The sequence below is a fragment of the Piliocolobus tephrosceles genome, chromosome 10 (assembly GCF_002776525.5).
Source record: "Piliocolobus tephrosceles isolate RC106 chromosome 10, ASM277652v3, whole genome shotgun sequence".
NCBI classification, from domain to species: Eukaryota; Metazoa; Chordata; class Mammalia; order Primates; family Cercopithecidae; genus Piliocolobus; species Piliocolobus tephrosceles.
The window spans coordinates 640,855-663,718 of record NC_045443.1 but is presented as its reverse complement, the minus strand read 5'-3'; the positions used below and the strand labels follow the sequence as shown (position 1 = coordinate 663,718).

Genomic DNA, 22,864 nt, shown 5'->3' with positions numbered 1-22,864 from the left:
ATATTTTGTTGTTGTTTTTTTTTTTTTGAGACGGAGTCTCGCTCTGTCACCCAGGCTGGAGTGCAGTGGCCGGATCTCAGCTCACTGCAAGCTCCGCCTCCCGGGTTCACGCCATTCTGCTGCCTCAGCCTCCCGAGTAGCTGGGACTACAGGCGCCCACCACCACGCCCGGCTAATTTTTTTTGTACTTTTAGTAGAGACGGGGTTTCACCGTGTTAGCCAGGATGGTCTCCATCTCCTGACCTTGTGATCTGCCCGCCTCAGCCTCCCAACGTGCTGGGATTACAGGCGTGAGCCACCGCGCCCGGCCTAAAAGGAATATTTTTATAAAACATCTGCTTATGATACAAGCTGGCATTTGCAGAGCATCTCTAATTAATGAAGACTTCATCAGAGTTCCAAAAAAGCGTGCGTCGTCTCTTTACCTGTCCTTCACAAGCTTCTTTGTAGAGTTCCAGTTTCTTCAACAAGTCCTCATTTTCTGCTTCGCACTCAGCCATCTTCTTCTGATAATATTCCAGGAGCTCCTTAGAAGGACTGAGTTTGGCCAGACGATCTTCGAGGGAAGGCAAGGGGGTTGACTCCAGTGAGTCTGCCATTCCCCTCCTCTTGGTGGGACCACTGGTGGCAACGGCACGTTTGGAGACAACTGCTTGCCTGTGTGAAATTGGAAGTGATATATTCACTACACTCTGTGGAGTTTAGGAGTTATGATCTTCTAAATCAAAGCGGCCTTTGTGTTCCTAAAGTGCTTACAATGAAGGTGCTCACGGATTTGGAAGTTTGGCCGGTGCGGTGGCTCACGCCTGTCATCCCAGCACTTCAGGAGGCCAAGGTGCAAGAATCACTTGAGCCCAGGGGTTCAAGACCACCCTGGTCAATATAGTGAAACCCTGTCTCTATTTAAAAAAAAAAAATCTTGGCCAGGCACAGTGGCTCACGCCTGTAATCCCAGCACTTTGGGAGGCCACGGGAGGCAGACTGCCTGAGCTCAGGAGTTCAAGACCAGCCTGGGCAACATGGTGAAACCTCTACTAAAACACACACACAAAAAATTAGCCGGGTGTGACGGTGTGCACCTGTAGTTCCAGCTACTCGGGAGGCCAAGGCAGGAAAATCGCTTGAACCCAGGAGGCAGAGCCGAGATCGTGCCACTGCACTTCAGCCTGGTGACAGAGGAAGACTCCGTCTCAAAAAAAAAAAAAAAAACCAAAAAAAATTGGAAGTTTGATATGACAGGATAGTAAATAATTGTATTAATTATCTTCCAAGTACTAATGGTTTAAAGCTGGATTCAAAATACATGTTAGAGTCAAGAATGGTGGCACAGCTGAGTGGCTGAGCAGTCCCAGCTACTCAGGGGGCTGAGGTGGGAGGACTGTTTGAGCCTAGGAGTTCCAGTCCATCCTGGGCAACATAGCAAGACCTTGTCTCTAAAGAAGTAAAAATAAAATCCATTAGAGACTAAAAAGATAATTAAAAAAAAAAAAAAGAACATAAACTAAGGGAGACCACGAAGTTAACAATTAGAAAGTGCAGTACTACTATAAGACATATTGCAGGCCGAGTGCAGTGGCTCACGCCTGTAATCCCACCACTTTGGGAGGCCAAGGCAGGTGGATTACTTGAGGTCAGGAGTTCAAGACCAGCCTGGCCAATAGAGTGAAACCTAGTCTCTACCAAAAATGCAAAAATCAGCCGGGCGTAGTGGCACATGTCTGTAATCCCAGCTACTCGGGAGGCTAAGGCAGGAGAATTGCTTGAACCCAGGAGGCAGGTTCAAGTGCCAAGATCACGCCACTGCACTCCAGTTTGGGTGTGAGATTCCATCTCCAAAAACAAATCAAGCAAAAAACAACAAAAAAAGGTATATTACATGGTGGCTCACACCTGTAATCCTAGTACTTTGGGAGGCCGAGGCAGGTGTATCACCTGAGGTCAGGAATTCGAGACCAGCCTGACCAACATGGTGAAACCCCGTCTCTACTAAAAATACAAAAATTAGCCAGGTGTGGTGGCATGTGCCTGTAATCTCAGCTACTTGAGAGGCTGAGGGAGGAGAATCGCTTGAAACCCGGAGGCAGAGGTTGCAATGAGTAGAGATTGCACTATTGCACTCCAGCTTGGGCAACAATAGTGAAACTATGTCTCAAAAAAAAAAAAAAAAAAAAAAAAAAAAGACATATTGCAATTGGAACAAACACATCAGATGCTAATCTCTAGCATATGAGACATTTGAATCGCACAGATTAAAACTAAATGTTATAGCTGGCAAAAAGACTCTGATTAAAGGCTGGACATGGCTGGGCGTGGTGGTTCACGTCTTTAATCCCACCACTTTGGGAGGCTGAGGCAGGTGGATCACCTGAGGTCAGGACTTCAAAACCAGCCTAGCCAGCATGGTGAAACCCCATCTCTACAAAAAATACAAAATTAACCAGGCATGGTGGCGCATGCCTGTAATCTTAGGTGCTCAGGAGGCTGAGGCAGGAAAATTGCATGAACCTGGGAGATGGAGGTTGCAGTGAGCCAGGATCGCACCATTGCACTCCAGCCTGGAAGACAACAGCAAAACTCCATCTCAAAAAAAAAAAAGGGTGGACAAGAAGTTTTTGTGTGTTTGTTTCTAGCAAACAAGACTTGAGCTAAAATAATGAAAGTCGGAAAACAGTACTGGCCAGGCGCAGTGGCTCACACCTGTAATCCCAGCACTTTGAGAGGCTAAGGGGGGCGGATCACCTGAGAACGGAGGTTTGAGAACAGCCTGACCAACATGGAGAAACCGTGTCTCTATTAAAAATGCAAAAAACTAGCCGGGCATGGTGGCACATGCCTGTAATCCCAGCTACTCGGCTGTAGCAGGAGAATCACTTGAACCTGGGAGGGAGGTTGTGGTGAGCCGAGATCGTGCCATTGCACTCCAGCCTGGGCAACAAGGGCAAAACTCTGTCTCAAAAAACAAAAAACCAAAACAAAACAAAAATAGCACAGAAGAAGAGAAACCCTCCTGTGAAAATAAATCAAATTTTGTTGTCTGCAATTTATAACATAACAAAATAGACAGCAGAGTGGAGAAACTATACCAGAAGCTCTGAGTTAAAGTTAATATATGTGCTCACTTCTAATACATAAGCATGCAGAGATATTAAAATTTGTCAACTAGCATGAAGAAAAACTTAAACATTTTCCCAATCATTAAAAACTTGTGAGAGAAATACTGTTTTACTTAACATTTCTTTCTTTTCTTTTTTGAGATGGAGTCTTGCTCTGTTGCCCAGGCTGGAGTGCAATGGCACGATCTCAGCTCACTGCAACCTCCACCTCCTGGGTTCAAGCAATTCTTCTGCCTCAGCCTCCCAAGTAGCTGAGTTTACAGGCGCCTGCCACCATGCCCAGTTAATTTTTTTTTTTTTTTTTTTTTAAGTAGAGACGGGGTTTCACCATGTTGGCCAGGCTGTTCTCAAACGCCTGACCTTGTGACTTGCCCACCTCGGCCTCCCAAAGTGCTGGGATTACAGGCGTGAGCCGCCATGCCCGGCCAACATTTCATATTTTCTAAAGGGGTTGTTTAAGGCTGGGCGCAGTGGCTTATGCCTGTAATCTCAGCACTTTGGGAGGCTGAGGCAGGAGGATTGCTTGAGTGCAAGAGATCAAGGCTGCAATGAGCTATGATTGCATCACTACATTCCATCATGGGCAACAGAGTGAAACTCTGTCTCAAAAAAAAAAAAAAAAAAAAAAACCATCAGGAAATATGTTTCCAATACCTTCCCAGTTCCTAGGCTAACTTAGTCTAAGGCTATATAAGTCTTGATTTCTTAACAACTTGAAAATAAGCAAATGTCTTACTTTCTGCAGACAGGGGTGTGTTTTGGGGTAAAGTCCATGCTGTCTTTTTCACACCTATCAAATACACAAAAATTCATAATTAGGGGCCAAGAATAGAAAAATAAAAACAGTACAGAATGCATAGACTGGTTCCCTCTTCAACATCATCATATTTGCCTCTTGGAAAGAATTTGATGTTTTAAAATGTAGTTTGTTTGTTTGTTTTGAGACAGAGTCTCACTCTGTTGCCCAGGCTGGAGTGCAGTGGCTTGATCTTGGCTCACTGCAACCTCTGCCTTCCAGGTTCAAGAGATTCTCCCGCCTCTGCCTTCCAAGTAGCTGGGACTACTACAGGCACCCATCACCACGCCCAGCTAATTTTTGTATTTCTAGTAGAGATGGGGTTTCACCATATTGGCCAGGCTGGTCCCGATCTCCTGACCTCATGATCCGCCCATCTCAGCCTCCCAAAGTGCTGGGATTACAGGCATGAGCCACCGCCCCCCGCCTAAAATGTAGTATTCTTTAAAGTATCTCCAAATCCTGAAATGCCTTTTGCATTTTCAAAAGGTACTCATAATTATTCTCAAATAAAAATCAGAATGGCATTGAATATTTAAATGGATAAGCACACAAAGAAAGAAAGGTCTCCTTGTTAACTGCAAAAACACAAAAACAAATCTACAATCTTTTCCTTGAAGTTATAGGATAGGAGAAGGAGATGCAGAAAAATCTCTACTAAGCAAGAAACAGCACACAGAGCCAGGTGCAGTGGCCCGCACCTATAGTCCCTGCTACTCAGGGGGCTGAGGAGAGGGGATCACTTGAGCCCAGGAGTTCAAGGCCAGCCTCACCAACAAATGGACTTCCCCTGCCCCCACTCCTCTCTCCAAAAACAGAAGTAATAAATGGAAATGAAGGTAGAGCACCCACTATATCAAATTTAAAATGAATACAAAACCACTGATGCAATCTTCATTTCATGTGCTTTCTCTATTATCGTGAGTAAAAGAAAAAAAATTACTTACAAACTTTAAAAGGCGCTTCATAATCTCCATCTCAACTGATAAAGCAAGATCTTGAGCTCCTGTACTTTAAGCAACCTTATCATAGAAATTTTCAGGAAGATAAACCTCATGGCTGGAAAGGGAATGCCAGTCCATGTTATATGGCTGACAGAGAAAGAAGCAGAGAGGGGGAGAGGCTGATTTTTTATTGCTTTGGTGAAAGCTTTCTTATCAAGCATGCTCTGTCAATCCATTCTGATTCTCAGCAAGTCAGATGATGTTCTGTTATGTCCTTCTACCTGGTATAATCTGCTTAAAATCTTCAGTTCTGCAGCCGGGAACAGTAGCTTACGTCTGTAATCCCAGCACTTTGGGAGGCCGAGATGGGCGGATCACGAGGTCAGGAGATGGAGACCATCCTGGCTAACACGGTGAAACCCCGTCTCTACTAAAAATACAAAAAATTAGCTGGGCATGGTGGCGGCGCCTGTAGTCCCAGCTACTGGGGAGGCTGAGGCAGGAGAATGGCGTGAACCTGGGAGGCGGAGCTTGCAGTGAGCCGATATCGTGCCATTGCACTCTAGCCTGGGAGACAGAGCGAGACTCCGTCTCAAAAAAAAAAAAATTCTTCAGTCCCTTGGGAAAGAATTTTGTGTAAAAGTATCAAAAGAGACAATCACCACTGTTACTTCCATATACCATTTTCCTGCTCAGAACCCCACAGTGCCTCTCTCCCTGACTCCTTCAAAGCTGTCTTTGTTTGGCTTCCAGGACACGTCTTCCTGGTTGTCCCCTTTCCTTACTGGTCATCACTCACTGCCTTGATGATCTCCTGAAGTCTCACGGTTTTAAATAGCATGTACACATCAGTAGTTTTCAAATTGACGCCTCCGTCCTTACTCTGCCCTCCGCTCTAGACTCACACATCTAACTGATGACTCCGTCTCTCCACGTGGATGTCTAGCAGGTCTCCCAAGCTTGCCAAGTGTAAAACTGAGCTCCTGATACATACTTCCCACCACAAAAACCTGCTCTTCTCTCAGAATTCTACATTCCAGTAAATACGAATTCTACGCTGCCAGTTGTTTATCACAAACAAACTTGGTTGGAGAAATTTTACTCATCTCTTTGTCTTACATGCCCCACATAACCCATTAGCAAATCCTACTGGCTAGTTTATCAAGATACCTAGAATCTGACAACTACTTACCACCTCTACCCTCATTGCCCTGGTCCAGCACGCTGTTTTTGCTTTTGATTTTTTAGTTTTTTAGATGCTGGGTCTTGCTTGTCTCAAACTCCTGGCTTCAATCAATCCTCTCCCCTCAGCCACACAAGTAGTAGGATTATAGGCATGAGTCACTGCACTTGGCTTCCAACCCACTGTTATCTCTTGTCCAGATGACTACAACAGTCTCTTAACTGGTCTCCCTGTTCCACCCTTTTTTTTTTTTTTTTTTTTTTTTTTTTGTGGAGACGAAGTCTTGCTCTGTCACCCAGGCTGGAGTGCAATGGCGCGATCTTGGCTCACCACAACCTCCGCCTCCTGGGTTCAAGTGATTCTCCTGCCTCAGCCTCCCCAGTGGCTAGGATTACAAGCACCTGCCACTGTGGCTGGCTAATTTTTTTTGTATTTTTAGTAAAGACAGGGTTTCGCCATGTTGGCCAGGCTGGTCTCAAACTCCTGACCTCAGATGATCCACCCACCTCCGCCTACCAGTGTTGGGATTACAGGTGTGAGCCACTGTGCCTGGTAGTGCCAACTACCCTTTAAATACATATCGCTTTGGGGCTGGGCCTTGGCATGGCCAGGCCATGGCAAGACCCTATCTCTACCAAAAATGTAAAACTTAGCTGGGCACGGTGGCATCGCAGTCCCACCTGCTTGGTGCGAGGACCACTTCAGTCTGGGGGTTCAAGGCTGCAGTGAGCAGTGATCGTGCCACTGCACTCTAGCCTAGATGATAGAGCAAGACCCTGTCTCAAAAAAAAAAAAATTAAAATAGGCTGGGCATAGTTGCTCATACCTGTTTAATGCCGGCACTTTGGGAGGCCAAGGTAAATGGATTGCTGGAGATCAGGAGTTTGAGAGCAGTCTGGGCAACATGGTGAAACCCTGTCTCTACAAAAATTACAGAATTAGCTGGGAGTGGTGGCACGTGCCTGTAGTCCCAGCTATTCAGGAGGCTGAGGCAGGAGGATTGCTTGAGTTTGGGAGGTAGAGGCTGCACTGAGCTGAGATTGCCCCACTGCTCTCCAGTCTGAGCGACACAGTGAGACCTTATCTGGAAAAAATAATAATAATAAAAATAAATAATTGCTTTGTAGTTGAGGGTGTAGGCTCTGATATCAGACTTGGGTTTGAGTCAAAGCCCTGCCTCTTATTAGCTGTGTACCTCAGGTAAGTTATCCTCTCTAAATTTCAGTTACTTCTATGTCATAGGTTGGTATATGGATTAAATGACATAATGAATATAGGGCCGAATGACAGTGTTTGACATATAAGCACTCAATAAATGTGGACTATTATTATTATTGACAACTCCCAAAGGTTCTGTCTTCAGCTTTCTTTATCATTTCCTCTAACCATTTCTTTGGGAACATCATTATTCCTCCTGTTTTTATTATTAACTCTACCATCTAAAACACTACGTGGCATATAGTAAGTAACAATTACATGTTGAATAAATAAACATCTCTTTCAACCTCCTAATTTGAATTAACAAAAATGTACTGGACATTTTCACCTATAGTCCCACTGGCGCTTGAAATGTTTAACTTAAAAAAGAAATCACTCAAGTTAGGTATTTTTTTTTTTAGCATCTCAAAACTAACATTTCCTAAACCTAACACATCATCTTTTTATCCAAACATGACCCTTCTGACTTTCCTATTTTAGGTACTAATTCGACGTTTCCAAGCAACTAGCAGTTGGCAACTTAAATTCATCATTTGATCACTCATTCTCCTGAATCTCCTGTCTAACCATATGAGTATCTTGTATATTTTATCTCCACAATGACCATGTCAATTCAGAGTCTCAATACTTCTTACCCATACCACTACAACAGCTTAATGGTTCTACCAACTCCTTGCCTCTCCCGAACCATTTTCTTTAACAAAATTCATCAGTAGAACCTCATAGCCTAAAGCACTAAATCAAACTTGTTATCCTGGAATTCACGACTTTCTACATAAGGGCCAAACCTAACTTTCCTGCCTTATTTCCTTCTACTCCCCTAAATGTCTCCAGATAACTTCCCTGCCTTCATACCTTTGTTCATGAGCTTCCCTGTAGCTGGAACACAGCTCCCTCCACAGCCCTCATTTCACTGAACAAAATCTAGTCTGTATATGAAAACTCGTCTTAAATAGCACCTCCTTTTTCTCCTTCCTGAGTCTCCCCATCCAAAATCATTTAGCAAAAATGATCTCACTGCAAAAGAACTGCCTTTGAAATTCTCTACAAGTCAACATATTAGAGTTCTTTATTGCTATCGTTTCTCCCATGCTAGCGTGCGTTCCCTGCAGACAGAAACCGCGTCTTACTCTTCACTGCCTCTTCCAAAGAACAATGCCCTTGTTGACAGGTAAATTAACGGGTTTCAGCTAGCTTCTCTGCACCTATCTCCAATATCCTTGCTTAGATATATCCTTTAGCTTGTCTACTAACAATTAACATTTATGTAGCACTTTGAATTTTTTTCTTTTAGCCATGTGACAAATCTGTGAAATTTATTTTATTATCCCCACAACTGGTAAGTATTTTTATGATCCCTTATTTTACAAATGAGGAACCTGAGGGTTCGACCAGCGTGGGGTGAGCGTATGCCGGAACCCATCTCCAGGGCGTCCGAATCCTGCACTCCTTTCCCCACTGCATCCCATGCTCGACTCCCTCCCTGCTGCAGGTCCCCACCCTCCACCACTCCTGAGGTCTCTCCCTTTGCACCTTGGAACTTTCTCCTCCGGTCCCCAGCCCCTCCACGGGCACCAGATTCCAGGCTCACGTCCCTCTCCTCCGCACTGCTTCCGCGGTTACTTCTCCCTCACAAGAGTTTCTTACCAAGGCCTCTTACTGACCCCTTCACCCCCAACCCAAAACTCCATACTCACAACACACAGACTCCGAGTCAGCAAACTCAACTGAAACACAAAAGTCAAACCAAGGAGCGTCGCGGCGCCACGGCGCGTCCCTGAATCCGTGCAATCGCGCAGGAGTTTACAAGGCCCTTTGGACTGCGCACCAATGGGAACGGCCGTCACACAGAGGCCCGCCCCCCCATCTCGCCCTTCCTCGCGGTGCTGCTGGACGCGCAGAGGTCTCTGGGAAACGTAGTTTTTCTTCTGCATGCAGTTGTGCGCGGGGCGATGCAGCTGCGCTGCAACCCACTCCTCCAGGTACCGGTAATGTGACCTCTGGGGTCAGAACGCACCACTTCCGGGCACCCCCACTTAAGATTGCTCAACTGCTTTGAGCTCAGGTGCTTCGCGTTCGTGGTACATATATGTTGTCATTTCCAAGCTTGTCTCAAGAAGATAAAGATTCTAAGAAAAGTTTATTCTTCCATGACCTGCTGGCCTAGAGCCAGGATAGGACCTGAGGTTCAGTTTCTACGGTCAGGGGATTATGTATTAAAATTCTACTGTTTGTTCCGTAGCAGACACTGCTTCCTTTTCCGGAGAAATGTGAGTCACTGGGCTTTAATGATCAAAGCAAGTTCAAAATCCATTATGTTCTCATCTTTCCAGAAAGCAAGGTGTAAAGGTTGGGGGAAAAGCGCTTAATTGCAGCTACTGGCATGGAAAAGCTGGGCCTTTCGCTGGTATGAGTCCTAAGGATGTCGAAACGGAACGTGCATCTGCTACAGGCATACTTTCCTTTATTGCGCTTCCCAGATAACTGTTTTTACAACTGTAAGGTTTGTGGCAACTCTGCATGGAACCAAATCTATCTGTGCCATTTTTCCTGCAACACAGGTTTACTATATGTCTCTGCACCACACTTGATTAATTTTCACAATATTTCAAACTTTTTCATAATTATTGTATGGGTTATGCTGATCTGTTGTCTTTTATATTACTATTGTAATTGTTTAGGGGCACCATGAACTATGCCCATAGAAGATGACAAACTTAATTAATAAATGTTGTGGATGTTTTGACTGCTCCACAGACGAGCAGTCTCCCTGCCTTTCTCCCTCTCCTCTTGCCTCCTTATTCCTATGATACAACAATATTGAAATTAGACCAATTAACAACCCTACAATGGGGGTCCAAGTGAAAGGAAGAGTCACACATCTCTTACTTTAAATAAAAAACTGAAAATGATCAAGCTCAGTGAAGAAGGCATGTTGAAAGCCGAGACAGGATGAAAGCCAGTCTTCTTGCACCAAAGTTAGCCACATTGTGCGTGCCAAGGAAAAGTTTGTGAAGGAAATTAAAAGTGCTGCTCCAGTAAACACACAAATGATAAGAAAGTGAAACAGATATTGCTGATATCAACAAAGTCTGAGTGGTCTGAACAGAAGATCAAACCAGTCACAACATTCCCTCACGCCAAAGCCTAACCTGGAGCAAAGTCCTAACTCTTCGATAAAATGAAGGCTGAGACAGGTGAGGAGGCTGCAGAAGAAAAGGTGGAAGCTAGCGGAGGATGGTTCGCGAGGTTTAAGGAAAGGAGCTATTTGCGGCCGGGCGCGGTGGCTCACACCTGTAATCTCAACACTTTGGGAGGCTGAGGCAGGTGGATCACGAGGTCAGGAGATCGAGACCATCCTGGCTAACACGGTGAAACCCCGTCTCTACTAAAAATACAAAAAATTAGCTGGGCGTGGTGGCGGGCGCCTGTAGTCCCAGCTACTCGGGAGGCTGAGGCAGGAGAATGGTGTGAACCTGGGAGGCAGAACTTGCAGTAAGCCAAGATCGCACCACTGCAGTCCAGCCTGGGCAACAGAGCGAGACTCCGTCTCAAAAAAAAAAAAAGGAGCTATTTGCATTACTTAAAAGTGCAAAGTGAAGCAGCAAGTGCTGGTGTAGATGCTGCAGCAAGTTATTCGGAGAGCTAACTAAGGTAACTGGTTAAGGTGACTGCATTAAACTAGACTTTCAATGTATCTGAACCAGACTTTTATTGGAAGAACATGCCAGCTAGTACTTTCGTAGCTAGAGAGAAGTCGGTGCCTGGCTTCACAGCTTCTAAGAACAGACCGACTCTCATGTTAGGCGCTCATGCAACTGTTGACTTTAAGTTGAAGCCAGTGCTCATTTACATCCCTAAAATCCTAGAGCTTTTAAGAATTATGCTAGATATAGTCTGCCTGTGCTGTATAAATGGAACAACAAAAGCTGGATAACAGCATATATGTTTGTAGCACGGGTAACTGAATATTTTAAGTCCACCGTTTTATTTATGTTTTATTTTAAGTCCTACAGCTCAGGAAGAAAAGGATTTCTTCCAAAATATTACTTCTCACTCACAATGCAACTGGTCACCCAGGAGCTCTGGTGGAGGTGTGCAAACAGATGAACACTGCTTTCATGCTTGCAAACACAACAGACATTCTGCAGCTCATGGATCAAGGAGTCATTTTGGACTTTCAGGTCTTACTAAGAAATATATTTCAGGCTGTGCACGGTTGCTCATGCCTGTAATCCCAGCACTTTGGGAGGCCGAGGCGGGCAGGTCACCTGAGGTCAGGAGTTTGAGACCAGCCTGACCAACATGGAGAAACCCCATCTCTACTAAAAATATAAAATCAGCCAGGTGTGGTGGCGCATGCCTGTAATCCCAGCTATTTGGGAGGCTGAGGCAGGAGAATCACTTGGACCTGGGAGGCGGAGGTTGCAGTGAACTGAGATCGTGCCATTGCACTCCAGCCTGGGCGACAGAGCGAAACTCCATCTCAAAAAAAAAAAAAAAAAAAAAGAAAGAAAGAAAAGAAAAGAAATATATTTCAGAAGGCTATAGCTGCCAGAGATAGTGATTTCTTTGATGGATCTGGGCAAAGTAAATTGAAAACCTTCTGGAAAGGACTCACCACCATTCTGGATGTCCTTAAGATCATTTGTGACTTGGCCTGGTGAGGTGACTCACACCTGTAAACCCAGCACTTTGGAAGGCCAACGTGGGTGGATCACTTAAACTCAGGAGTGCATGACAAGCCTGGGCAACATGGAAAACCTTGTCTCTACAGAAAAATACAAAAACTAGCCAGGTGTGCTGGCATGCACCTGGCTACTTGGGAGGCTGAGGTGGGAAGACTGCCTGAGCCTGGGAGACCGAGGTTGCAGTGAGCTGAAATTGTGCCACTGCAGTCCAGCCTGGGTGACAAAGCAAGACCGTGTCTCAAAAAAAAAAAAAAAAAAAGTAAAAATATATTTAATGAAAAATTTTTAAAAAGAACATTTGTGACTGACTTATGGGAGGAGGTCAGAATATCAATAATAAGAGGAGTTTGGAAGAAGTGAATTCCAGTCCTCTTGGATGTCTTTGAGGGGGTTAAAGACTTCATGGAGGAAATAACTGCAGATGCTGTGGAAGTAGCAAGAGAACTAGAATTAGAAGTGGAGCCTTGGGAGGCTGAGGCGGGAGAATCGCCTGAACCCGGGAGGCGGAGGTTGCAGTGAGCCAAGGTCGCACCACTGCAGTCCAGCCTGGGCGACAGAGCAAGATTCCATCTCAAAAAAAAAATGTGGAGCCCGAGGATACGACTGAATTGCTGCAATCTCGTGATGAAACTATGGATGAAGAGTTGCTTCTTGTGAATGAGCAAAGAAAGTGGTTTCCTGAGATGGAATCTACTCCTGGTGAAGATGCTGTGAACACTACTGAAATGACAACAAAGGATTTAGACTGTCACATAAACTTAGTCGATAAAGCAGTGGCAGGCTTGAGAGGACTGACTTCAACTTTGAAAGAAGTTCTGCTGTGGGTAAAATGCTATCAAACAGCATTGCATGCGACAGAGAAATCTTTCATGAAAGGGAGAATCAATCGATATCATGAAAGGAAGAATGAAAACAACTTCATTGTTGTCTTATTTTAAGAAATTGCCGGCCGGGCGCGGTGGCTCACGCCTGTAATCCCAGCACTTTGGGAGGCCGAGGTGGGCGGATCACAAGGTCAGAAGATCGAGACCATCCTGGCTAACATGGTGAAACCCCATCTCTACTAAAATTACAAAAAATTAGTCGGGCGCAGTGGCGGACGCCTGTTGTCCCGGCTACTCGGGAGGCTGAGGCAGGAGAATGGTGTGAACCCAGGAGGCGGAGCTTGCAGTGAGCCGAGATCGCGCCACTGCACTCCAGCCTGGGAGATAGAGCGAGACTCCATCTCAAAAAAAAAAAAAAAAGAAAAATTGCCACGGCCATCCCAGCCTTTAGCAGTCAGCACCATGAGCAGTCAGCAGCCCTCAGCATCAAGGCTAGACTTTCCATCAGTGAAAATATTATGACTTGGCTTAGATGATCATTAGCATTTTTAGCAATAAAGTATTTTAAGGCCAGTCACGGTGGCTCACGCCTGTAATCCCACTTTGGGAGGTTGAGACAGGCGGATCACGAGGTCAGGAGATGGAGACCATCCTGGCTAAGACAGTGAAACCCCGTCTCTACTAAAAATACAAAAAATTAGCCGGGTGTGGTGGCGGCGCCTGTAGTCCCAGCTACTCGGGAGGCTGAGGCAGGAGAATGGCCTGAACCCGGGAGGCGGAGCTTGCAGTGACCTGAGGTCCGGCCACTGCACTCCAGCCTGGGTGACAGAGCCAGACTCTGTCTCAAAAAAAAGAAATTGATGGTCATCTCCTGAACATAGGATGCACTTTCCAGCTTCAGTTCACACTCTTCCTTTTATCTGGATTGGCCCTTTCAATGAGTCTTCACTCAAATTTCTTATAAGGGCCAACTCAAATACCACCACTTTTGTAAAATCTTGACTATCTCCCTAATTGGAAATACAGTTGTCCCTTGCTCAGTATCTGCTAGGAATTCGTGCCAGGAAATTCCTGGGTACCAAAAGGCATAGATGCTCAAGTCCCTTACATAAATGGCACGCTATTTGCATATGACCTATGCACACCCTCTCATATACTTTAAAACATCTATGGATTACTTCTAATACCTAATGCAATGTACATAGTTGTTTTTCTTCTCTCTCCTTTTTTTTTCGAGAGGGAGTCTTGCTCTGTCCCCCAGGCTGGAGTGCAGTGGCACAATCTCAGCTCCCTGCAACCTCCGCCTCCCGGGTTCAAGTGATTCACCTGGCTCAGCCTCCCGAGTAGCTGGGGTTACAGACGCCTGCCACCTCACCTGGCTAATTTTTGTGTTTTTAGTAGAGACAGGGTTTCACCATGTTGGCCAGGCTGGTCTTGAACTCCTGACTTCAGGTGATCTGCCCGCCTCGGCCTCCCAAAGTGCTCGGATTATAGACGTGCGCCACCCCGCCTGGCCAGTGTATTGATTTTTTAAAATTTCAAAATGTATTTAAGTTCATTTATTTATTTATTTATATTTTTTAGAGACAAGGTCTTGCTATGTTGCTCAGACTGGACTCAAACCCCTGGGCTCAAGCAATCCTCCTGACTCAATTTCCTGAGTAGCTGGGATTATAGATGCATGCCACTGCACTTGATTTACTGTATTGTTTTGTTTCATTTATTTACTTATTTATTTAGAGATGGCGTCTCACTCTGTTGCCCAGGCTGGAGTGCAGTAGTGTGATCTCGGCCCACTGCAACCTCTGCCTCCTGGGTTCAAGCGATTCTCTTGCCTTAGCCTCCCTAGTAGCTGGGACTACAGGCATGCACCACCATGCCCAGTCAATTTTTGTATTTTAGTAGAGACGGGACTTCATCATGTTGGCCACTCTGGTGTCGAACTCCTGACCTCAAATGATCTACCCACCTCGGCCTCCGAAAGTTCTGGGATTACAGGCATAAGCCACCACACTCGGCCTATACTGTTTTTTAATCTGTATTATTTTTATTTTTTAATTATTATTTTTATTTTTTTTCCAAATATTTTCTGTAGTCGGTTGGGTTCGTGGATATGGACTCTCTAGATGAAGAACCCTCGGATATGGAAGGCTAGCTGTAATCCCTTCTGACTGGATATTCATTTAGCAATTTGTCCTTTCATTTTTATGAAGTAGCCTCTATTCAAATGTCACCAATCTGGTTGGGTGCAGTGGCTCATGCCTGTAATTCCAGCACTTCGGGAGGCCAAGGCAGTGGGATTGCTTGAGCTTAGATGTTTGAAACCAACCTGGGAAATACAGCCAGACCCTATCTCCATAGAAAATAGAAAAATAAAAAAAAATCACTCAGGTGTGGTGGCACACACCTGTAGTCCTAGCTACTCAAGAGACCGAAGCGGGAGGATTTCTTGAGACCAGAAGTTTGAGGTCACAGTGAGCCAAGATGGTGCCATTGCACTCCAACCTAGGTGACAGAATGAAACCCTGTCTCAGAAAACTAAAAACAAAAACCAAATGTGACCAATCTGTGAGCCCTTTGAGGATCACCCAATCCCCCTTACTTTCTCTTCTTTAGAAAAGATCTTATCATCACCTAAAATAGTATCTGTTTATTAGCTTGTGCTTATTCTTTTGTCTTCCCTTTCCACTAGAATGTAAGTTCTATGAGAGCCGATACTTTGTCTTTTTTTGTTGTTCACTGTCATATATCCAGCATCGGGAAGAGTGCCTGGCACACAGAGATGTGGAATAAATGTTGAATGCAGGTATAACGCTCCTCCCTGCAGGTGTGCTGCCTCCCCCCATTGGATTGCTCTTCTTCCATTCTATATCTAAATTAATGCATCATCATTCATTCCAATGCCAAGGAGTCATTCTCCCATCCGCCACTCTCTCGCAATCACACAACATCAAATTGATCGTTTTTAAAAATCGCGCTGGTGGCAAAGGATCAAATAAGAACAATGCTTGAAGGTCATTGGAAGGCCACAGTGGAAATTCATATGAGGGAAAGGACCAAAACTAGAACAGCATTGACCATGGTAATACTAAGATGCTATTTGCCATTTTCACTGTTGACATGAGAATGGATGGCACAAAAGCAACAGTGGGTAAAATGCTGGTCCCTTAGCATGAATCATGGCAGTGACACCAAACTATATATTCATTACGTATACTCACTGGGGAAAGCCAGTTGCATTTAAGAATGCCCTTGATAAAGGAGTAAAAATTATTAATTGTAATAAATCTCGACCTTTAAATATGTCTTTTGTCTGTGTGATGAAGTAAGAAGTACAACATAACACACTCAGTTGCATACAGAGGGTTTTTCTCGAGGAAATAATACCAGCTCAGCTAGTCACTTTTTTCATAGAACAGTAGAAGGACTAACAGACAAACTATGGTTGTTCAGACTTAGATACGGCAGATCTTTTCTTGAAAAATGAACAAAGTGAGTCAATCTCTTCAATGAAAACAACTAATGGTATTTGTTGGCAATAATGAAATGTGAGCTTTCAGGTGGAAATTATGATTTTGGGAAACTTGTCTCTGTCGTCGTGAGTTTGACAGCTTCCCAATTGCCTGATATATTGATGGTGATATTTTTGTAAATTGTTTTGATATTATAAAGTAGTACGTGTCAACATTGGAAGAGCTGTATAACTCAGTGAACCAGTATTTTCTAAATGACCAATGCATGATGTTACAACAGCATGACTGGGTAAAAATGTCCATGCAAGGACAAGATTGGCTGGGCGCAGTGGCTCACGCCTGTAATCCCAGCACATTGGGAGGCTGAGGCAGGTGGATCACCTGAGGCCAGGAATTCGAGACCAGCCTGGCCAAAATGGCAAAACGCCGTGTCTACTAAAAATACAAAGATTAGCTGGGCATGGTGGTGGGCGCCTGTAATCCCAGCTACTCAGGAGGCTGAGGCAGGAGAATCGCTTGAACCCAGGAGGCAGAGGTTGCAATGAGCCAAGATCGCACCACTGCACTCCCGCCTGGGGGACAGGGAAAGACTCTGTCTCAAATAAAAAAAAAAGAAAAAGAAAAAGAAAAAAAGGACAAGATTGACTACCATTTTAATGTGACAGAGTACAAAAAGTTAACTGATAAAGTTTTAGATTCCAAATTGTTAGCCTTTAAGAAATTACAGTTATCTGAGAAGGTTATTAAAATGCTTCTCCCCACTATGCATGGTGGCTCATGCCTATAATCACAGCACTTTGGGAGGCCGAGGTGGGAGGATCCCTGAGCCCAGGAGTTTGAGATCAGTATGGGCAACATAGCAAGACCCCATGTCTACAAAAACTTTTTTTTTTTTAATTAGCTGGGCATAATGATGCACACCTGTGGTCCTAGCTACTTGGAAGGCTGAGGCAGGAGGATTGCCTGAGCCCAAGAGTTGGAATAAGCTAGGATTGTGCCACTGCACTCCAACTGGGTAACAGAGTGACACCCTGTGTCTAAAAAATTAAAAAATAAAAAATAAATAAAATGCTCTTCCTTTCCCAACTACATATTTGTGTGGTGCTGGTTTTTCTTCATATATTCCAACGAAAAGAACATATTGTAACAGGTTGAATGCAGAAACAGATATGAGAATGCAGCTCAATCCTGCTAAGCCAAATGTTAAACAAAGGTATAAAAAATGTAAACCAGCCGGGCGTGGTGGCTCACACCTGTAATCCCAGCACTTTGGGAGGCTGAGGTGGGTGGATCACCTGAGGTCGGGAGATCGAGACCAACATGACCAACATGGAGAAACCCCATCTCTACTAAAAATACAAAATTAGCCGGGCGTGGTGGCACATGCCTATAATCCCAGCTACTACGGAGGCTGAGGCAGGAGAATTGCTTGAACCTGGGAGGCAGAGGTTGCGGTGAGCCGAGATCGTGCCATTGCACTCCAGCCTGGGCAACAAGAGTGAAACTCTGTCTCAAAAAAAAAAAAAAAAGTAAACCAATGCCGCTCTTCTCAGTAAATTTTTTGTTTTGGAAAATATAGTTATTATTTTTAAAATGTATAAATATAAAAGTTTTATGTTTAAATGAATAAAATATTTTAAACATCTTAGGTTTAATTTCTAATCTAGTAAACATCAATATATATTATGCATATAAACAAGAACTTTGGGGGTTCTCAATAATTTTTTTTTTTTGAGACAAAGTCTTACTCTGTTGCCCAGGCTGGAGTACAGTGGCGCCATCTTGGCTCACTGCAACCTCTGCCTCCCAGGTTCAAGCGATTCTCCTGCCTTAGCCTCCTGAGTAGCTGGGATTACAGGTGCCCACCACTACGCCCGGCTAATTTTTACATTTTTAGTAGACATGCGGTTTTTCCACGTTGGCCAGGCTGGTCTCGAACTCCTGACCTCAAGTGATCTTCCCGCCTCAGCCTCCCAAAGTGCTGGGATTACAGGTATGAGTCGCTGTGCCTGGCCTCAATAATTTTTAAGAGTGAAGGTGTCCTGAGACCAAAACAATTTGAGAATCACTGGTGGAAATTATTCTTTTTTTTTTTTTTTTTTGAGATGGAGTCTCGCTGTTACCCAGGTTGGAGTGCAATGGCGCCATCTCGGCTCACTACAAGCTCCGCCTCCCAGGTTCACGCCATTCTCCTGCCTCAGCCTCCTGAGTAGCTGGGACTGCAGGCACCTGCCACCATGACCGGCTAATTTTTTTTGTATTTTTAGTAGAGGCAGGGTTTCACTGCATTAGCCAGGATGGTCTCGATCTCCTGACCTTGTGACCCCCCCGCTTCAGCCTCTCAAAGTGCTGGGATTACAGGCATGAGCCATCGTGCCTGGCCTTGGTGGAAATTATTCTTGAATTAAAAGGACACTTCTTTAAAAATTCAGTAATTTTGACTTCTCTCTGAAACTAACCCTGCCTTAATTAATCTGATTTTGTGAGGTTTTGTTGCATTTTTTAAAAATCCAGGGACCACAGTCTCGCCAAATGATTATCAGATCTAGGTATTCATTTTAGTCTATTTTAACACTCAGGATAATAAATTTCAGATAAATAATACTCAATTTTTTTTTTCTGAAAAGTTACTATCAAGGATTGTTTAAACAATGCAAATGATCCTTTTAAACTACAGTTATACTCCATTTTGCCCAGAAACCCAAATACTATTGACGCAGTTTGACATTGTGTGTGCAGAATGCCCTCATAGAAGCTGATAAAACACAATTTGGATTTTTACAACAGTGATTTTTAAAGGAGTAAGCATGAGAGGTGGGAGTGGGGTTCATGTACCCTCCCTGAGGGGAGCATCAGAATGTGAGGCGATTGTAACTAGAGAAGTTCCTTCTGTTCGCACCAGAGATGCCAATGTTTACTGTCCTTCTATTCACTGTCTTCTCTTACAGCCTTCCTGCTGTTGTAAGCAACCACTACGGATTTCTCAGAAGTACTGTGGCGAATAAAAATGATTGAGAATCATTACTCTGTACATTTTCTATTCTACTAGAGAGACAGTTTAAAATAAAATAATAGGTAAGTAAAATCTGAAGAAAATAACAGGAAATAAATAGGACCAATCAAAGCTTTTAAGGATTTGTGCTTATACTGAGGTTCTATCAGGTTCTCACCCTCCATTAATTTGAAAGCAAAACCATTATATTTTAGTTATTTGAGTGGCTTGTTTTATTTGGAATTCCATTATTTCTTTTTCTGAATAATATAGTTTTCCAGATTTAAGTGGTAAAAATCAAAGACTTTGTTGTAAATTTTTTTTTTTTTTTTTTGAGACAGTCTCACTCTTGTCACCTAGGCTGAAGTGCAGTGGTGCAATCTCGACTCACTGCAACTTCCACCTCCTGGGTTGAAGCAATTCTCCTGCCTCAGTCTCCTGAGTAGCCGGGATTACAGGCGCCCGCCACCACACCCGGCTAATTTTTATACATTTTTAATAGAGACAGGTTTTTGCTATGTTGGCCAGGCTGGTGTCAAACTTCTGACCTCAGGTGATCTGCCCACCTTGGCCTTGAAAAGTGCTGGGATTACAGGTATGAGCCACTGCACCCGGATGTAAATCATTATAATAATTGTATGGAATTATTATGAATCACAGCTTCCTGTGTCCACACCCCTTTGTAATGTGACATTGTCACTCTTCCCATAAAAACTTGGAGTTTATTTGACCACCTCTTGAATCTGGGATGGTCTTATGACTTCCTTCGACCAACAGAGTATGATGGAGTGATCTTGTACATTTTGGAGTCTAGGTTTTAGGTCTTTGCTTCTTAGAATGCTAAGACTGCCATGCAATGGAAAAGCTCCATCTACCATAAGAAGATGAGAAGCCATGCGGAGAACTAAGACTTTTCAGCCAATAGCCAGCACCAACTGCCAGACACATGAGTGAGGCCATCTTGAACCCTCCAACCCTAGTGTATTCAGGGTTCTCCAGAGAAACAGAACCAATAGGATGTGTGTGTTTATAAAGATATTTATTTTAAGGACTTGGCTCACTTGATTATAGAGCTTTCAAGTCCAAAATCTGCAGGATGGGTTGGCAGGCTGGAGACCAGGGAAAAGGTGATGCTACAGTTCAAGGCCGAGAGCAATCTACTGTCAAAATCCCTTCTTGCTCACCGAAGGTCAGTCTTTTGTTCTATTCAGGCCTTCAGTTGATTGGATACGGCCTACTCACATTACGGAGGGCAATCTGCGTTATTCAACGTCCACTGATTTGTTAATCTCATTGCAACATACCCTAACAGAAACAGTAGAATGTTTGACCACGTATCTGTGCACCATGGCCCAGCCAAATTGAACATAAAATTAACCATCATACCAGTCAAGCTGTCAGATGATTCTCATTGCAGGAGTGATCCCAGGTGAGGCCATGAAAACACCAGATTGCTAACCCACAGAATTGCCATTAGTCTTTTTTATTTTCTGCCACTAAGTTTTGAGGTGATTCGTTACACAACAAAGGGTAACTGAAACCGAACTATCTGCGAAAGTGTCTGTGGGTTTAGGCTGGGGGTTACGAGTAAGTGGACATTAACTTTTGTGGATGCTATAATCAAGTGGAGGGATATTGTGTATGTTACATGCTGGTACAGTCTCAAACAAAACGTGGCATACGTAAATGTAGGATGAGGCAATGGCACACAAGGCAAATTGGTTTGTGAATCATTTATTTAGCAGATATTTATTGCACACCTCCTATACACCAACCTATTCTAGGAGCTGGGTAATTTAAATAATATTTATTTAAATAAATATGAAGGAGGAGTTCACAGTTCACAGATCCGCTCAGCTTAATCCTTCATATTTATTTAAACGAAGGATGAGTAGAAATTTAGTCAGGAAGGGGATATAATGATACGAATGATTTTGGGTCAGCAGAGTACAAAAATGTTCTGGACAGAGGAAATATGTGTGATGGCTCAGAGGTGAGAAAAATCATGGTGTACTAAAGTCACCACAAAGACTTCTGTAGATCATATGGAGAAGCAGGAGAGATGAAGCTGGAGAGTAAAGCAGCAAATCAGAATTTAAAAAGATGTGTGGAGTTGTTGAGTTTGGAGATGAAAAGTGACAAGATGAATTCTGGATTTTAGACAAAGCAATCCAACTTGAGAATGGAGAGGGATTTGAGAGGAGAAAAGAAATGAGCTGTTGTAAGAGTATTTAAACTAGGATACTGGTAACGAGGATGGAGAGACACACGATTATACATGGGAAGTGAGAGCAGAAAGCATGAGGATTATTTCTTGATTTTTTTTTTTTTTGCTCAGGCAACTGAATAGATGAAGGCATTAATGGGAACCAGGAACACTGAAAAAATGGTGAACAATTAAAGTACTTTGAGTTACCAGAGTGAGACGTCCTGTAGGTAGCTAGACAGTACTGGCTGGTAATTCAGAACAGCTGCTGTGTCCTGTGTAACAGGAAAAGCAATTCCTGGATGGTGGTTAAGCCAGCTGGCAGGATTTAGGGGATGGGTTAGACCTGCACTGGTTTTCATGGAGAAGAGGCGGGTATAAAGTAGCAGACTGAGATTACTGTAAAATATCTGCATTCAAAGGGCTAAAAAAAGAGAAATGCTGGAAAGGCTACTTGCTATAAACGCAGCAGGGTAGGTTAAAACAAATCACGAAGCACGGGCGGCGATGCTGGGGGGCTAATGTTAGCCCTGCGTGTTTTCGAGTGCACTGACACACAAAAGGGAAAGGGACCCTCCTCACCGGAAGCACAACCTCTACCCTCTGGGGCATTACACATTCCTCCGCGCCGGAAGAACGCGCCACACCGCGCCTCGCCTCGCCCCGTCGGCTTCGCTCTATCCTTACCTCTAGTGAAGGAGAGATTGTGCCCCTCCCCGACCCCTTACCAAGGGCGAGCCGCGTGGAGTCGCTGGACTGGGCAGAACTTTGGCAGGCAAGGAGAGAAAGAGCCACACTGGGCTGCCGGGCAAGAGAAGAAGGAGGAAGGGCCAGATACACAGCCGTCGTGCCGCTGCGGAAGGATTCCGTTTCCTGCAGGGGGCGGAGGGATTTGACAGCACAGTAACTTCCGGAAAAGTCCTGAACCTCAGAGGAAAAGCCTTGCAAGAAACAATAACAAACGGGAGGAGGAAGCGATTCTTAGGTTTCTGTGTTGAACGGTTCTTGTCCGCGAAGATGCACTTCGGCTCCTGTCAGGAGACGTGAACGGGCTCAGTGGGCTTCAGCCAGCTTTTCTCCACCGGTTCTCCACGGGGACCCCCCCCCCCGGCCGCTGCAATGGCGGGCGTGGGGCCGGGGGGCTACGCGGCCGAGTTCGTGCCACCCCCAGAGTGCCCCGTCTTTGAGCCGAGCTGGGAGGAGTTCACAGATCCGCTCAGCTTTATCGGCCGCATCCGGCCTTTGGCGGAGAAAACCGGCATCTGCAAAATTCGGCCGCCCAAGGTACCTCAGTCTGTGAAGAGAGAGGGGGAGAAGGAAGAATGGGGGAGTCCGTACACTGGGTTTAGCCTTACTTTTCTGATCCTTCTCTCCTTTCATATGTACTCTCCTTTATTTTGAGACAACTGGAGCCTGTTTCTGGA

General features: G+C 44.5%; 2 protein-coding genes across 8 annotated transcripts in view; one reads left to right on the top strand and one right to left on the bottom strand.

Annotated features, from left to right (window-relative positions):
* CCDC77 (coiled-coil domain containing 77) overlaps window positions 1-22,302 on the bottom strand; it is a 51,728-nt gene extending 29,426 nt beyond the window's left edge. For 2 of the 7 annotated variants that reach the window (XM_023182963.1, XM_023182968.1), the window contains exons 1-3: window positions 8,788-9,080; window positions 3,850-3,903; window positions 426-657 (exon numbers count right to left, since the gene is read on the bottom strand). In XM_023182963.1, the coding sequence (XP_023038731.1) occupies window positions 426-657; window positions 3,850-3,887 (270 nt within the window). In that variant the 5' untranslated portion in view covers window positions 3,888-3,903; window positions 8,788-9,080. Of the gene's footprint in view, window positions 1-425; window positions 658-3,849; window positions 3,904-6,045; window positions 6,228-6,862; window positions 6,899-8,787; window positions 9,081-22,168 lie in introns of those variants that run through there. The other 5 variants (XM_023182965.2, XM_023182964.1, XM_023182966.1 and 2 more) reach the window with 5 other exon arrangements.
* A 49-nt stretch (window positions 22,303-22,351) lies between these two features.
* Window positions 22,352-22,864, top strand: part of KDM5A (lysine demethylase 5A) — a 90,448-nt gene continuing 89,935 nt past the window's right edge. The window contains exon 1 of the mRNA XM_023182961.1: window positions 22,352-22,724. Within this exon, the coding sequence (XP_023038729.1) occupies window positions 22,560-22,724 (165 nt within the window). The 5' untranslated portion in view covers window positions 22,352-22,559. The remainder of the gene's footprint in view (window positions 22,725-22,864) is intronic.